At 46.1% G+C, this 16,997-nt stretch overlaps 1 protein-coding gene across 1 annotated transcript; it reads right to left on the reverse strand.

The window, feature by feature from the left end:
* Positions 1–2,932: 2,932 nt before the first annotated feature.
* Positions 2,933–15,120, reverse strand: cand1 (cullin-associated and neddylation-dissociated 1). The gene is made up of 26 exons (XM_086146458.1): positions 14,922–15,120; positions 12,248–12,323; positions 11,898–11,965; positions 11,395–11,549; positions 11,187–11,310; positions 10,897–10,984; positions 10,484–10,652; positions 10,304–10,409; positions 9,458–9,603; positions 9,231–9,382; positions 9,013–9,153; positions 8,746–8,887; positions 8,156–8,364; positions 7,910–8,078; positions 7,736–7,825; positions 7,343–7,496; positions 7,036–7,273; positions 6,438–6,626; positions 6,080–6,223; positions 5,831–5,966; positions 5,576–5,752; positions 5,393–5,488; positions 4,789–4,958; positions 4,557–4,721; positions 4,205–4,312; positions 2,933–4,017 (listed from the first exon to the last, which is right to left on the reverse strand). The coding sequence occupies exons 1-26, from the start codon at positions 14,987–14,989 to the stop codon at positions 3,793–3,795; spliced, it is 3,705 nt and encodes a 1,234-aa protein (XP_086002584.1). The 5' UTR covers positions 14,990–15,120; the 3' UTR covers positions 2,933–3,792.
* Positions 15,121–16,997: the final 1,877 nt, after the last annotated feature.

Below are 16,997 nucleotides of genomic sequence, written 5' to 3' on the forward strand. Positions count from 1 at the left end.
CTACACGTGGCAAACACTGGCGCTTCCGGTTTATCCTTTCAAAGTAAAACATCAAGAGGCGGAGGCATTTAAATTCAACTAATTTAATAAGGCAATATATTTCAATCCTGTTGAGCCTTTTACGTTATACTTTGGTAATTGATAAAAAATACAATATTTTTAAAGGTACTTTTTAGTAATTTAATTAGTATAGTCACTTATCACTTTGAATCGTCATTATCTGTACATGATTAGGATAAAATAAGCCACCTTTTAAGGTTTTCATAAACTTTAAAAAAATAAAAATATAAAATAATACCATTATTTTCATTAAAAATACCATCCTTCATAATGTTTTCAGGATTTACCTTTGATTTTCTTGTTTTCTGGTAAAACTTTGACTTTTACTTATTGTAAAAACTGTAATAGTTCATACATTCACTCATTATCTTTAAAAATCGTGATGCTAACACAGTAACAGGGAGCCAATCCAAGGTGTCAGTGGGGAAAGAGGGCTTTCACCTACGTCGTTCAGCCGTCAATCATCCAACAATTCAGTCACTTATTCTCACCTTTGGACGATTTAGTCTTCACCGAACCCACCGACTGTTTTTAACAGTTGGGAGATGAAGGATAACCTGCAGAAAGCACACAGAAGGAGCCCAGTCCACCAGTGGATTAGAAGCTGGAATAAAAGAATTAGCACTTAATCAACTTACAAATACTGGGGCATCTGTAAAAAAACACCAGAGTTGAATTAAGGGAATGTTTACTTCAATATAAAATTGTATATTTCTGATTTGTCTAAATGAAACATTTAAAGATCCTGTACAGAAAGGTGATATCAGTGACTGTCATAGGAAATGAATGCTTTTATTTTGAATGCTGCACAAGGGCACTTCCGGTTCAGTCCTGACCACTGCTCTCTTCCTGTCATGTTTGGCTCTCAGCTGCTTCCCGCTTCCTGCGGCCTGCAGCCCCCCCTCCAAAGTCAGACCTGCTCTCTGCTTTCCTTTCTTTTTCCTTGAAATGCATTTTTTTTCTGGCAATTTATTTTATTTCTTAATGCCAAACCCCCCCCCAAAAAAAGTTTTACTTTGTATCTCTGTCTTCATTATTTTCTGCTGGTTTTTCACTTATTTGTATAACACATGTGCTGAAAAAAGAGAGGAAATTAACAGTGGGTGAAACAAATTGTTAAAAGATGGTAGAAATCCTGGTCACATGACACGGATGACATCACTCACCTGTTAAGACTCAGTTATGGGGGTGCCCATTCGAGGGTCAAAGGTCATACCAGATAAATTTACCACAGGACCGTGTGTATGTGTGTGTTTACTACCATCGGATAATGAGATCATGGGACTCCACCCAAACAGGAAGGAATCACCAAGAATAGCGCTGCCCCCCCACCCAGACTACTTCCCTTTCACCCCTCACTTCCTGTTTGCGTTGTTTCTACGAAGTCGGTTCGAGGATGGAAAGTGGTTATCATTCACATGCACACACACACCAGTCACACACACACATCTTCTACCAGAACAACCTTCCTTTCTTTCACCTCTGATAGGTGTCAACCGAAGAGCTGTAGAAATGCTTTCAATTTTGAATGTGTTAAAACAAAATAACAATTTTCGAAATGAAAGTAGTGGCATATAAGAATTCTTTGCACTATTTTATTCTAATTTTTTTCACGTATACTGGCTTTTTTTTCCAGCCTCAGTCCTTCATCTCGGTAGAATTTATAACTGAACTTCAGAGGGAAACAAATCATCAGCATGTCAATGATCTGACACACAGCAATTCAGCTGTTGCTCGGCAACCAGCAAGCCTCGCTGGTTTTATTTACCCTCTAATGAGTTTCTGCCTCAAGAGAACCGTCCGATTAGATTCGTGCTCCACACAGGATGTTGCTCTTATCTAAACTGCAGATACGTGGTTTCCACCTGCTGCTGCCACCTGAATTCAGGCTTGGTGGTGACCTTTGACCCAAGACTGACCGACAGTTGACAGTGTGGCCCTGTAACCTCTAGAGGGCTCTAAAACCCAGCAAGGACTTTGGAGAATAGATTAACAGACGTGTCAATTTAGACAATATCTGACATTTGGAATCAGTAATTCCTGGTCTTCTTGACTTTTGAAAGCTCATTTAAAGCCTGAATTTTTATGACTTATTTTTACAATATTTTTCCTCAGGGAATTTCTTGCTTATTTTGAAACTCCTTTTAATTTTTTTGGATCATTTCTTATTCCTTAACTTTTTTTTTTCTAATATTTTTTTCTAATATTTTGAAAATCTGCAGGATTTATGATACGATAAATCAATCAGGCTTTGAAAAAAAACATCAAGGAGGATAATGTAAAAAAAAACACTGATGACAAACAAAACAGCAAGAAATTGCCTGAAAATTTTTTGACCTGAGTTTTTTTATTTAAAGTGAGAAAATTTGATTGGGACGAAGCAGAAGACCATAAATATGAAAAACTAATGATGAAAAAATTAGTAAAAACTGGGCCAAGATGCAGAAAATTCACTTTTAAGATTAGGGTTTGTATGAAGAGCATGTTGGCAGAACATTGCCCTGCGGTTTGTCCGCCATTGTTTTCACGTCACTGATGCTCAGGGGTTTAACTGCATTGACACAGAATAAGCTGCTGCCCCCTACTGGCAGGAATATGAATCAAACTCGTGCCTGAAAGAGGTTTAGTTAAATTTTTCTACAGCAAAAAAAATAAAATAAATAAGGGAGCAATTACCTAGAATAAAAAAAAAAAAACATTACTCAGAGTATCTGAGTAAGAATCAACCGGAACTGACCAAGGAAAGTGACTGGAGAACAGGCCTGAACTTCCAGCAAAATATATCCCTGAAATTCAACAAAAATCACCTAGGAATGACGGGGAATTGATCTATTTCGCGCGAACATGCACACACAGGAAGCACGCAGGAGGATGAAGGCAGGCAGAAATGGACCTCTTTATTTGTCTTGGGCGATAAACAACAGTGGACTGTCCAGACCCAACCGGACTCAACCACTTTACACGTTAAGGTTGGGGGGGAGGGGGGCACTGGAGCGGACCAAACCACTCATCACGGTTGGCTGGATCTACACCACATTAACATGGCAACAGGTCATCAGCAGGGTCCAGTCAGGTCAGGTAAGATGGTCCAGTAACCTCCCCCCCAGGAAGTGAAGGGCTCGACATTTATTGAATGAGAAGAAATAAAGAAGCTGATTGGTCCACAAACAGTATGACCCTGCCCTCCTGCTGTCACCCTATTGGTTGCCTACACCTCTCAGGAAAGGGGGAAAAAAAAAAAAAAGCGAGCCCTTCTCCCATTGGTCAGCACAGCCTCAGGCAGGAAGGCTGTATCCCATTGGTCAGTTTTCTCAATACGCCTACTGTCAGTCACTCAGCAGCGGCCAATCAGGTTACGGTACCTGTTCTGGAATTACCAAAAGAAAATAGAGGAACAAGAATGACGATGCACCAATCATATGACCTCGCTAGAAAAACAAACAGGAAGTGGGAGGAGCTTCCAAGCCTCTGGATGATTTTTTTTTTTTGTTCTTTTAGTCCGAGTGAGAGATCTGAGGATCTTCTTTCAGTGCAATGGATCATGGAACGATCAGTCGCGAGGAGGGGTGTGTCACTACATGTGTGTGTGTGTGTGTGTGTGTGTGCATGTATGTGCGTGTGTGTGTTTGCGTGTCCTGTCGTCATGGGAACATGCTGCAGGGTTAGCGCTCCGGCAGCGGAGACGGAAGTTGCGGCGCCACGTTGCATCATGGGTGCCGTCAGTCCGTCTCTCTAGCTGGTGTCCATGGACTCCATGTTGGCGGAGCTGGAGTCCCTCTGAATGGAGTCGAATATGGCCGCCAGCTCCTGATTGGATGAGATCTGCGACTGGAACTCCGACATGAGCGGCGACTTCTCTGCCTCAGGGATGGTGAGCAGTGCCACCACGGCTCGCATCGCAGAGCGTTTCAACTCGTCCTGCTTCTCAAACTCCTGCTTCACAGAATTGGCCTTCACCTGCACAGAGGAGGCCGAATGTCAGGACTGTCAGTACAGAAAACCCAGAATGAAGTACGTAATTAAGGGGGAAAAAAATAGGTTGACACAGAAAATAGTAAAAAATAAATACTTTGGCTGAATGTTTTCTCTGAGGATTGAACAGTTGAGTGTGTGTGTGTGTGCGTGTGTGTGTGTGTGTGCGCACCTTGGTGGTGCAGGTGGCCCTCAGTGGCTCCACCAGCCTGTCGAGCCTCTGTAAAACAGCGCTGGGACACAGAGAGGACAGCCTGGCCAGCATCAGGAAGGTCAGCATCTGTAACCACGGCAACCAGGTTCAACAACAATACATCAACAAAAAGTACAAAAAAAGTAAATTCATTTATAAGGTTGTTTTTAAATATGATTGATGCATTTTTATTGGAATTCTTTTGGAAACGACTGTCAAAGCAAACACACACAAAAAAAAAAGGAATTTTAAGAAAAACCAGCAGGATCAGAAGATCAGAAGGACCCAGAAATGACTAAAAGTGCAGCGGGGAGTCAAACTGTAGCCAGACCTTGATGTCGTAATGATCCTTCAGGCCGTCCTCCACGTGATTAAGGAAGGTGAAGATGTCGATGCGGTCCAGGCAGCTGTCCAGCAGGGTGTACATGCACTCGAAGGCGGCCTTCCTCAGGTCCAGCCCGTCATCCACCGTGTGTTTGAAGGGTCCCATCTCCACCTGCGCCAGGAGCCCGGACATCAGCGCGCCACTCGCACTGGCGACTCAGGCCGGCGCGCGGACTCACCTCTCGAATCAGCTCCTTCCGCACTTTGGTCTCGTTGTAGAGCTGAGGCAGAACCGAGTCCAGCAACTCCCGGATCAGACTGGGCTTGTTGTGCGCTGCCGAGTTGAAGGTCACCAGCGCCACGCGGCGCACGTTCAGGTCGGGGTCCTCTAGGGTCTTCAGGAAGTCACCTGGAGGTCAGAAACACCATCTAGCCTGAACTCCCTTGACAAGAGTTCTCATCCTCCCTTTCTCAGATTACGTTTTGACGCAATATTTTTCACATTTTCTCTCATTGTCAGGTGACTATTGTTTTGAATAAATTGATGTTAATTTCATAATCATTTCCAATAATTGTGAAATGCTTTCCAATTTTTCCTGAACTCTGGCTAATTTTCACATCATTTAAATGTTCTTTCAGTAATTTCTCGCTAACCTTCAGTTTAGAATTTGCAAAAATGACTTAAATTCTGGTATATTCATGTTATTTGCTTCATTTCCTGTGAGTCAGTTATTAGAATACTGATACTCATGAACCACATTTGAAAGACGGCATCTTAAAATGACATGATATTTATGGTTATGAGTGTGTACGTATGTGTGTCTGTGAGTGTGTGAGTGTCACCTATGCAGTTCTTCAGCAATGGGTCTATGGGTTGAGGTTGGTCTGAGATGGTGAACTTCACTGCCGTCACCACGGAGCTCCTGGCGTACGAGGACCCTGTGGAGATGCCAGGGGGGGTCAGCGAGAGAAACGGGGCCCCACGATCGGATGATTGACAGATGGGGTTGATTGGCGCTGAGTCACCTGAGAGCAGGTAGCCCTTGAGGCGGGGCAGCAGGGTCTCGGGGTCAATCAGGGTCAGCTTGCCGAGACACTCGGCCACGACGTTCCTGGTGCCCTCCTCCTGACACTCACAGTGTTTGAGCAGCAGAGACCAGACCGACTCCACATAGGGCTTCAGACCGGACACTGATGCTGAACCTACACACACACACACGCGCACAATTAGAACGACACAAACACACACACATAAACCTCCGGAGGGATGGCGACTCTCACTGATGATCTCTTTGAGAGAGTGCAGCAACAGATACTGTCTCTTAGACGAGGAAATCTCCTGCAGGACAAACGGCAGATACTCGGGAAGATTCCCCACCGCAATGCTGCCCAAGGCGTAGGACGCCGCCGATTTCACCTGAAACACACACACAACAGAGGTCACAAAGGATCTGGGATTTTATAAACAAGGGGGGGGGGGGTTAAAATGTGAAGAAATCATCAGGGACGGTCAGTGTGGATGGGCGTTACCTCCTCGCTGGAGGAGGAGAAGGCATCCAGGATGACGGTCTTCAGCTCCGGCTGGCCACTGAGGTCCACGTGGTGTCCCACCTCGCCCAGCGACAGCAGAGCCAGCAGCCGGATGGAGTCAGTGGAGCGGCTGTTCTTCACGTCCTGACAGACGACAGCTCGGTTTGAAAATCCGCTTTCATTTATCCACTCGGGAAATGTTAAAAACGTTCAGTCTCTGATTTCTATTTAGGCTCCCCTGATATTCAACAGCAGCTCTATGAATAACCTCGCTTTTTGTCTTTATTTAAAGCACGCACAACAGCGCATTCAAAGCCTATTGTACTTGATAATGGAGTTGTGTTAAAGGTGGGGTCACCTGGATGAACTGGCCCACCACGGCGGGCCCCTCCGTGGGGCAGGCTCTGGTGAGGGCCGCCACGCACTTGGCAATGGAGCAGTACGCCTGTTTGTGAGGCAGAGCGGCGCTTTGGGAGTAGACTGGGCCTGTGAGCATCCTGAGTAGATCCATGTAACCTAGACCTGCTGTATCTGTGGACACCAAGGCCTGCAGACAAACACACACGCAAGCAGTTTAAACATTTTTCATTGAAATTCTCTGTAAAAAAAAAAACAAAAAACATTAGTATTGATTTTCACATAATTGTAAAAACAATTTTTCCCTTTTTTTTTTTTTTTACTGCTTCATCCTGGAAAAGATACAAGCCCAATCATCTACTCTCTTTTTGAAGTACAAATATATTACAAATAACACATCCAACTAGATTATTCATTTTGCTCTCACCGTTAATTAATTATTCAAAAAATTTGCAAAACGGCAGCACTTCATTTTCATTCAACTAAATTACCAGGATGTTAATTATTTTGAACAGATTTTATGGAATTCATGCTGTGCGGACTCTCTGACTCCCTCTGGTGGACACACAGTGCGTCATAAATCCAGCAGAGGAACTGACCTGGTAAAAGTCTAGCATGGCGGAGAGCGCCCCCCCCTGCAGCAGCGGGGATCGAACCAGCGCGATCAGCTGCTGGAGGATGTTGCCGCCGCTCAGCTGGCCCAGCGAGGACGGGTGCGTCACCGCCAGCGTGGACAGGAAGCTAAGCGCCATCTGAGAAACATGCATGTCGCTCTCTGAGATGAGGGGCGGCAGTTCGGCCAGGACCGCGTCCACCATGACAGGCGTCACCGCCGAGCTGGGAACACAGTCGGTTAGTGTCGGGGGCTGCGAGGGAGGGCGAGTCGCGGGGTCGGGCGGGGCCTACCTGTAGTTTCTGAGTAAGATGTCCAGCGCGGCCAGCGTGCACAGCTTCAGGGCGCGTTGGTTTTTGCGGAGGAAGGAGGCCAGGATAGGAATGGCGTCGGGGAGGACGGGTCGGAGGTCGATTTTTAATGGCGAGCCAGCGATCAGAGTCAGAGCTGCCGGCACACAAAAACAAGGACGTGCGTTGTAACTATCAATTAAAAAGGATTTCTTTGTTTCCAATCACTGGCTCATTTTCAGATACTTGCTAGTCTTTTCGATTTTCTTGTGAATGTAAATTTTCCCGGTCACCAGATGAATCCTTTACAGTCCTGTCATAACTAACTAGTTATTGAAGTCTTGGTTGTGAGGGCGCTGAAGGGGCGGGGCTCTGAGCTGAGGGGGCGGGGCTTACCCTTGACTGTTGTCAGTCGCGTGATCTCATTTTTCAGTCGTTCTAGGAAGATCAACAGTGTTCCGGGAAGCTCAGCTGGGAGGCGGTCACCTGGGCAACAGGAAGAGACACAGGTCACACAGGAGGCCGCTTTGTGGTGCCCTCGCACGTCTAGGAGTGACGGGTGGCCGTTACCTAGGTTACAGATGATCTGGCCCATGCAGGAAATCGCTCGCTCTTTGACTTCCTGGTCGATGTCGGCGGCTTTTAGCCGTCTGATGGTACAGGTGAACAAGTCGTTGATGTAGGGGGAGGGGTCGAAGCTGTCTGAGGCTTCTGATTGGCTGTCCAGGGGGCGGATCACCTGGGGAGGGAACAGCCTGTGAGCTTTGAGAATCAAACCGCAGGCTGACCAGGGTGGAGGCGGCCCCTGCGTCCCACCTTGACGAGCTGCTGCGTGACAAGCAACGCCTCTGATGTGATCTTGTAGAAGGGGTCCCCGACGCACGCCACCACGGGAGGCACCAGGGCGGGCACATGGGCGTGGAAGGCGTGGGCGGGGTGTGTGACCATGATGACGTGGAGGCACGCCAGGGCGTCGATCTTCAGGTTGGAGCTGCTGGATTTGTCGTTGAGCGAGAAGATGATGCCTGGAACACAGCGGCGGTGCGTTCAAGCTGAGCGGCCATGTTGGATGTGCTGATGACACTGACGTGGCGTCATACATTTTCAGTTTGTAATTTTATCTGCAGATTTTTCGATAATTTTAAGTATTGACAGGTGATTTTTCAACAGATTTTCAATTCATACCCCCAAAATATTGGGTTAATTTATTGCACCCGTTTTTTGACGATGAAAATTAATATTTCTTTTCCCTGACAGTGGTGAGAATTTCATGGAACCAGAAAGCTTGGAATCCTTGTCTTGTGTGTTTTCACTCTGCAGATGCTTGACATTTTTCCCTCTCACTGTGCAGAAGCTTTGTCTCCTCTCTCCTGAACTTAAAGCCTTAAAGCCTAGAGGCTTCGTACCTGGGATGAGCACGGGGATGTGCTGGGTAAGAGCGCCGGGCAGGACGTTCACCAGCTCTGTCAACATGTTGAAACAACACTGACGGGTTTTCACGCTTTTCTCCTTCAGCTGCTTGTGGAGAGCTTTCACTATCATGGGAACCTGGAGAGGCGAGAGACATTCAAAGTCAAGGGACAGCAAGAGCGAGTTTGCAGCGCCATTGTCCACGTAAACTAAAGGGAGTTTTTCATTGCTATGTCAGGCTTGCCGTCACCTGACCGTGTTACCTGACTCTGCAGCATGGTGAGCGGCGTGTCCCCTTGCTCCATGGCGTCTGGGTCGGTCAACCAGCTCTGAGCCGGTCTGGTCTGCTTGAGCAGTGACAGGTAGGCGTGGAAAACATCCGCCTTCACGTTCTCCTCTCGCTCCTGGGGGGTCGAGAACAGGGGTAGGTTGGGAGTCGGGAACAGGAGGGGGGGTCCGCGGGACTGGGTCGGGACGGTACCTTGAAGCGGCAGACGAGCGCCGGGGACACGGAGCGGTAGAACTCGGGGAGCATCTCATGGCGGGTGGAAACCACGGCGTCCAGACATTTGGCCGCCGCCCGACGGACCTTCCAGCTCATGTCGTCATCGTCGCTGTACTCGTCGTCGCTGCCTGGTGAACAGACGTGGCGTCAGCACGTCTACGGAGGAGTTGGACTCGCCCCGAGATCAGGATGTTCTCCCTTACCTTGATAGTCTTCATCGTTCTGCTCGGCGTCCATGGCATTGTCGTCCTCGTCTTCGTCATCGAAGTTGTAGTTTGGGTCGTAGGTTAGATAGCGTAAGCAGATGGAGATGATGGTGGGGACGTGGGCGTAAACTTCTTTAGGACACCTGCGACCACCGATGACAAACAGGCAGCAAAGCCGATTCAAACAAAGCCGAGCTTTTAAACGAATTGAAGAAATCCAAGTACAGACGACCGATTTAAGGTACATAGAAGCCTTGACTTACAAGTTTAATCCATTTTGTGATCAAGCTCGTAACTCAATTAGCTCAATTTGCAAATAAAATTCCCCCATTTAAACCGACTGAAATGCATGAAATCGTCCAGCCAAATGGTTTTTGTTTTAAATATGGAAAAATTTATAAGAAAAAACAAATAATGTTTAATAAATAAATAAATAAATAAATAAATAGATAGATAGATAGATAAATAAATAAATAAATAAATAAATAAATAAATAAATAAAAGAGATAAATAAAAGACAACGTAAAGAATTAAACTGGTTTTATTGACTGTATTTACCTTTAAGATCGGTCAAGGTTCCACTGTATTTGGTTTTCAGCAGCTTTTTTCCCCCAAAGCGTTTTGTAACCTCATGTTTGTTTCTAATAAGTTTTTTTAGGGTATTTGTTTGTGAGTTTCTCAGCAATATTTAGGAAATCATCTAGTTTGCTGTCAATTTCCTCTGTTAGCTTCTCTCTAATTCGCTGGCATTTTCAAGACGTTTGAGAGATATTTTTCTCAGTAAATATTCTTTCCTCATCCTGGACGAGAGCAGTTTTGGGTGGTTGCGCCGGGTGTCTTTACCTCCTGACGAAGGACTCGAAGGCCTGGATGCAGTACTCTCTCAGCTCATCGTCATCTACGTTACAAAACTTTACAACCAGCGGGATGATTTTCTCCAAATATTCCCCTGAGGGACAACAGAGACAGGTTGATACCAGAGCAAGCGGGAGACAAACGGCGGTCAAATGTCCGGCGTCTCACCGATCCTGTGTCCGGCTTGTCTGCTGATGGCGGCCGTGCACTGAATGTAGGTTCTGGTGGTAGACATGTTGTCGTTCCGGCCCAATTCTGTCAGGAGGTGCTCGATGAGGTCGATGAAGACCAGGTTGCCACAGGACATGACCAGGTGGCCCAAAGCCATGATGGTCCTCTGAGGGATTCACAACAGCCTCCACGTCTTTATCATAATAGTATTTAAGAACTAACAGTACTAGAAAAAATAGGGGTAAAACAATTGCAGAGAACAATCTCAAAAAATTTGAAAAAAACATTTGCATTAAAAAAAAAAAAAAAAAAGGGAAACATTGACTTCATCCTTTTTAAGTGTTATCATTGATCATTCATGCATTTGTGAATCTGAATCCAGGTCAGCAGAGTTAGTCTGTGGACGTTACCTTCCTGACAGCTAGCCGGGGAGAGGTGAGCTGAGGCAGCAGGCAGCTCAAGATGGAGGGGTGGAAGTTCACCAGCAGGCCGCCCTGCCTGACCACGCGTAAACAAACACACACACACACACACACACACACACACACACACACACACACACACACACACACACACACACACACACACACACACACACACACACACACACACACACACACACACACACACACACACACACACACACACACATTAAGGGCATGATGTCACGGTAATGGCAGTCTCCTGGTCGAATAGGTACCTGCAGAGCATGTCGGCCATGATGTCCAGCGCCTCCAGCTGGACGGAGACATCTTCTTGTTTGGCGATGGCACTGGTCAGACGCCCTGTGATCTTCTTACAGACGCTGGCGGCGAGGGCCGAACCTGGATGGGAGGACGGTGGTTACAGCGGCAGGGGCCGGGCCAAGCCGTGATGTGTGATTAGGTGCGAGGCGTGTCGGGTGTTACCGCTGGAGGCCGGCGGCAGCTCCCCGATCACAGTTTTGAGTCCGATGGAGGAAATGTCTCTCAGCTGCTCTTTGTCCGACAACATGTTGGTGCACAGCGTGTCCACGATGGTCTCCACCTGGTACTCCTTCACCTTGCTGACCAACGGACCCAGGCTGGACGCACCGCCGTCAAACACACAGTCAAACTTCAAACCATTTAAGAGGTAAATTATTTTTACCTGTTCAGTTTCCCACCAGATCTGATTTTTATTTCATTATAAGTGCTAATTTTTACCAATGCATTAAACAAATGCATTGATTGGTGTTCCCTATCATTCTCTCATATTTTGTACTTAAATTTTGTAAATAATATAAAAATAGAGTAAAATAAATGAACCAGATAAATTGAACAGAAGATCATTCTAAAATGGAAAAACACATCTAATATATTGATTTGTTCAACTCTAACAAAATTCCATGATGAAACTCTAATAAAATGGAAACAAGTGTATGTGTTTTCACCATTTGACAGCCAGATTCTGGACTTCTCCATTCTTGTCTTCTAATAGCTTCAGAATCATCCTCACCACCTGTCAACACACACACACACAATAATACAGGTTCAATTATAATCCTGTTTTACTGGTGTAAACCTGTAGAAATTGGTCCCCCTGCACAGACAAGTGCAACCAGTTTGACCAAACACACACACACACACACACACACACACACACACACACACACACACACACACACACACACACACACACACACACACACACACACACACACACACACACACACACACACACACACACACACACACACACACACACACACACACACACACACACACACACACACACACACACCTTCCTCTCGCTGTCATCGTCCAGTTTGATGGAGTCTTTCTGCAGCTCCGTCATCAGGTCATTTGTGGCCATAAACCTGGAGAGCACATTGACAAGCTGATCAGACCAGGAATCAATTAATATCTTATCAATACTGCAAACACAGCCGTGGGGCTGGATTGTAAATTTAACGTGGATATGGGGCATTGCTGTTTTGCTTCTTGTTAATATGCTTAATCCCCTCCCCGATAGCAGCCGTGATTGTCGGTCACGAGGAAATAAAGTTACTAACAAACCTTTAAGAAACCGTCAAAAACTCACCAACGTATCAGGAAGTTACCGCGAGAGACTACGCTAAAAATCATCAGGGAGTTTAACAGCGAGCGGGATCGGACAGAGGTGGCATCACATCATCAACAGATTTATTTTCGTCTGTGGTGGGACATCAGAGAGGCAGCAGGTCTAAATATTATTCCCGCTGATATTAGAGCAGCAGCCTCAGATGCTCTCGTCGCTCGGAGCTGCCTCTGACGCAACTGATCAGCCCAGGTTGCCCTCAAGCTGCTCCAACAACAGTTAGCCTCAAGCTCAGCTGTTAAAAAGTGTTACTTAGGCAGGCTGCCTGAGGCACTTCCTGTCTTTGTGGACCAGTAGCGACATTAAAACCAGCTGCTTCATGTAACCAGATGCTGCTGAAAATGATGGAATGACTACAGAAATAAGCTTCAACGAATGACTGTCTCACCGCTGTGTGTAGCAGGTGAACGAAACATTAACAGTCCCCTCAAGATATGATGAGCATCATTCTTCCGCTTTGTCTGAATGAAGGTTTGACGATCAGCCGTAGACGCAACAGTCGAGCCCTACAGCCAATCAGATTAAAGGGCCATGTGACACGACGACCCAACTGAGCGATGAACCACAGGACCCACAACACTGCCACGAGACTCCAGAAAATGTAGACAGACGACACTCTGGTAATGAAGGTAGACGGAAGTTGAGCTTGTCCAATGCAAAACACTTAAGTGTTACTTTGAAAGTCAATCAACCGTCCATGCAGAAGGAGGTTGATGACGCTGACATGATACCTGGTTGGGATTTGCTGTTTGGACGTTCGTGTAAAATCAAAGGGGGGTGTGGCTCTGCTGAAAACTGAAATAACTTTTGCTGTTTTATTTTTTTTCCACTTTGTCACTTTTATTGTTTTGGTTTTGATGTTTTCTTGACATGCATTTTGTGTATATGTTTATGTCGTTACAGTGCCCTAAAGTGTGGAGTAAAGCGCCTTCAAATAAAATTAAAAAAAATCAACTTGAAAATCAACTAAATCTTTGGAGACAGTCTTTAAGAACAAGAGAATTCCTTTTGTTTAGTTTCTAACCAGAGCCACTTGTGCATTTCAAGAAAATGGCAAATACTAATGGTATCAACCTCAGACAATCAGCGCACCATCGCCAATTTATGCCAACTAAATATGAAGAAATTTGACAATTAGCTGCAAAAAAACTGACAGGAAGAAGTTATCTGTACAGTACCAAGAAATTGGGAAAAAAAAGAGAAAAGAAATGTGTGAAGGTCAGATTTCGCAGATCCTTCCTTCCGGCTGCTGTGTGACTGTTTAACAGCCAACTCTGCTCCCAACAGACTTGCACAGAAGAGTTTTGTCTTTCTTATTTTCTATTTTTCCCAATTCTGTCTATGCTACTGTTTTTACCTTGTAATATTAACAACAAAACTACCTACAATTTGAAATGTTCCCATTGTGGGATGATAAAAGACGTATTCCAGTGCAACACCAAAGAAGTGAGAAAAAAAAATCCCAATCACAAGAATAATGTCACACAGAGAAATCACCCGAAAACCATCAAGACATCGGCACCAGCATCATGCAGAAAAATCACGTAAACATCAGTCAAAGGGAATAAATGACCATGAAATCAACCAGAAATCTCCTAATAATCCAAAAAAGATGATCAATTATAATTCTCACATCTCCCTAACCAGTCCTTCAGATAAAGCAACCGGTTAATCGATTAACAGGTGTGTTACTGCTAACTAACATTCCCTTCACTTCTAAGCCAAAAATGGCTTATTTTAAAAACACAACGATGATGAAGTTTCTTCCTCATCATCTTCGTCACCGACCTGACCCTGATCTCACTCACCGGGTGACGCTTCACAACACGGGCGAAGTGGTGAGAAGGGCACCGCTTGGATCCCGGAGATTACCGGGTAGCATCCTGTGTGTGACCGGTTTGTTGTCCCGCTCACCGGGCACGGCAGCCCGCTTCCCCGGGGAGTGGGGGGTGTGGGGGGTTGACACCGGTGCTAACCGTTAAGAGGCACAGCGGTAGCCCGCTAGCTTGCGGCATGACAGAAGTTGGTGAACCCACTGAGTGTGGCGGCGACGGCGGCTAGCAACCGGGCTAACGGAGAACCGGCGGCGTTTCCTCGGGCCGACGCCGGCCGCCAATGTTCACTTCGAAAAATGCGGCCGAATTACACAAACAAACAAACAAAATTCGTTAGCCGACGGGCAAGCTAGCGGTGTGACGACGATCAGACAGGTGGCAGGCTAGCAGCTAGCATGAGGCCTGACAAGAGGACCCGCAGCTCCCGGGACATTTTACCGAATTACCGGGCGCCGTGATGCGAACAGGCCGCCGAGGTGCTCCCGCCGCGACGGCGCGTTTACCTGAAATCCTTGTCGCTGGACGTCATTTTCTCCAGCAGGTTGGAGATGTGGTACGAGGCGCTCGCCATGTCGGTGCTGTTAGCCGTTAGCCTCCCGCTAGCAGACTGCGCTCAGTGTGTGTGTGTGTGTGTGTGTGTGTGTTCCGTCTGCGGGCTGGTGTTCTGGGCGTCCGTGTCTCCGCTCCGCCTGTTCGGTTCCGAGCTGCACGCTTCTGGTTCCGCTGCTGCCGCCTTTCTCACCGTTTACAGCGATTGTCGCATCCCGGGCCGCCGAGTTTGGTGTGTTTGAATGGAGCTCCCGTTCTCGCTGCAGAGGGGCGGGGTTAGCAGGAGCGGACGCTACGGGGTCGAAGGTCACTGATGGAGGTTTTTTTTTTTCATGTCATTCAACTGGCTTTCAGTGTTTTGCATTGAAACGATAGGAAGGTCAATGGACTGAAATATTTTTTTAAACATTATTGTCTGAATGTAACGATAAATTGAACGTAAATTTAGACATACATTTCATGCGCTGAAATTGTCGTTATATGCATCCCATCACTACAACATCCTGTTGGTACTGTTTACATTTCTTTGCACTGTTTACATTGCAGTAATTTGCTTTTTTGTTATCATTGTGATTATTGATTGCTTTGCATTTTTGCTCCTTATCTGCCTTCACTGTAGGAAGCAAAAGTTGAATTTTATTGTACAGGGAAATATTTTCCAGACTGTACACATGACAATAAACACTTCTTGAATCTTTAACTATTTCCTACTTTTTTCATAGATAGATGTAAGTTTACAATTTCATTCAATGTATTCAAGTTTTTGTTCCACACAGTTCATTCTGGCAGCTCTTCAGTAATAATATTTGAAATTTTGATATGGATTTTAAAGTTTCACATATTCACTATTTTATTTTCATGGTGGCTAGGAGTGTGAGGGCCACTGCTTATTTACATCAAAAGTAGTGACTGGAGGTGGCTTGGGTGTCTGATGCAGAGTCTCCGGTGTGGCACGTTTTGGACGTGCTCCAGGCCCGTCCACCTTGCAGGAGGCCCCGTGGTGGACCCAGAACCCAGCTGAGGGATTGTACGTCTGTCTGGATGGGGAAACGCCTCGTGATCTTGGGGGATCCCCCAGGAAGAGCCAGATGGCTTTCTGAGGACGAAGCCGCCAGTGTGACCTGGCCGTGGAAGAGTAGCAGGAGGATAAACAAATGAATATTCAGACCTTCTGAACTCTCCACAGTTACCTGGGTAACGTGACAACCAACAGCAGAGAGTGACACGTTACCAGGGTAACCGGCATCCCAACACCAAAACTAATGTGATTTTAAGCTTGAGCTACACTGATGGTTAATTCTCAGTGTTACCCAGAATTCCGTCTCTTTTTCGGGGGGGTTCGACCTTGTTTCATCCTCGTCATGGCTGCTACTGTCAACGCCGCAGAGTGCCGCCATCTTTGGTTCTTAAAGCAGATTAACTCTGTCTCTTCACGCTGTTTGATGAATCCAGGTGTCTCTTTTGTCAAAAATTCTCCCAATTACCATGTGCGCCGAGTGAGAGTGAGGAGAATACAAGGACGGATGGATTCAAAATACACACACACACACACACACATACACACACACAACCTTGAAACACGGTAATTTCATACATTCGGCAGAGACACTCTGGGTATTCATGATGATATTTTTTTCTGTGTATTCATCCTTGGTGGATGCATTGTGTGTGTGTGTGTGTGAGCGTATGTGTGTAGTGTGTGTGTGGGTGTGTGTGTGTGTGCGTGCGCACGAGTGTGTGTGTTTGATGAGTCACAGATCAGTTGAGTGGGATGTTTACAAACCCCCAGGCGCTCCTGCTCTGTTGACACATAATGCAGCCACTGACATATGCACACTGTGATTTCTTGTGTGTGTGTGTGTGTGTGTGTGTGTGTGTGTGTGTGTGGATGCGCGCTAAAGCATTGACAGCACTCTTTGACAGTAATCTATGAAATGAGGCTCCAGCTGCATCAAACACACATTTCTTTTCAGGAAATGGTACTGATTGTAATAAAGACGACACTCACGATGATGATGACGATGAAGACG

Source organism: Fistularia commersonii, chromosome 5 (assembly GCF_037954325.1).
Source record: "Fistularia commersonii isolate RoL2024-O1a breed Wild chromosome 5, RoL_Fcom_v1.0, whole genome shotgun sequence".
In the NCBI taxonomy this organism is placed as follows: Eukaryota; Metazoa; Chordata; class Actinopteri; order Syngnathiformes; family Fistulariidae; genus Fistularia; species Fistularia commersonii.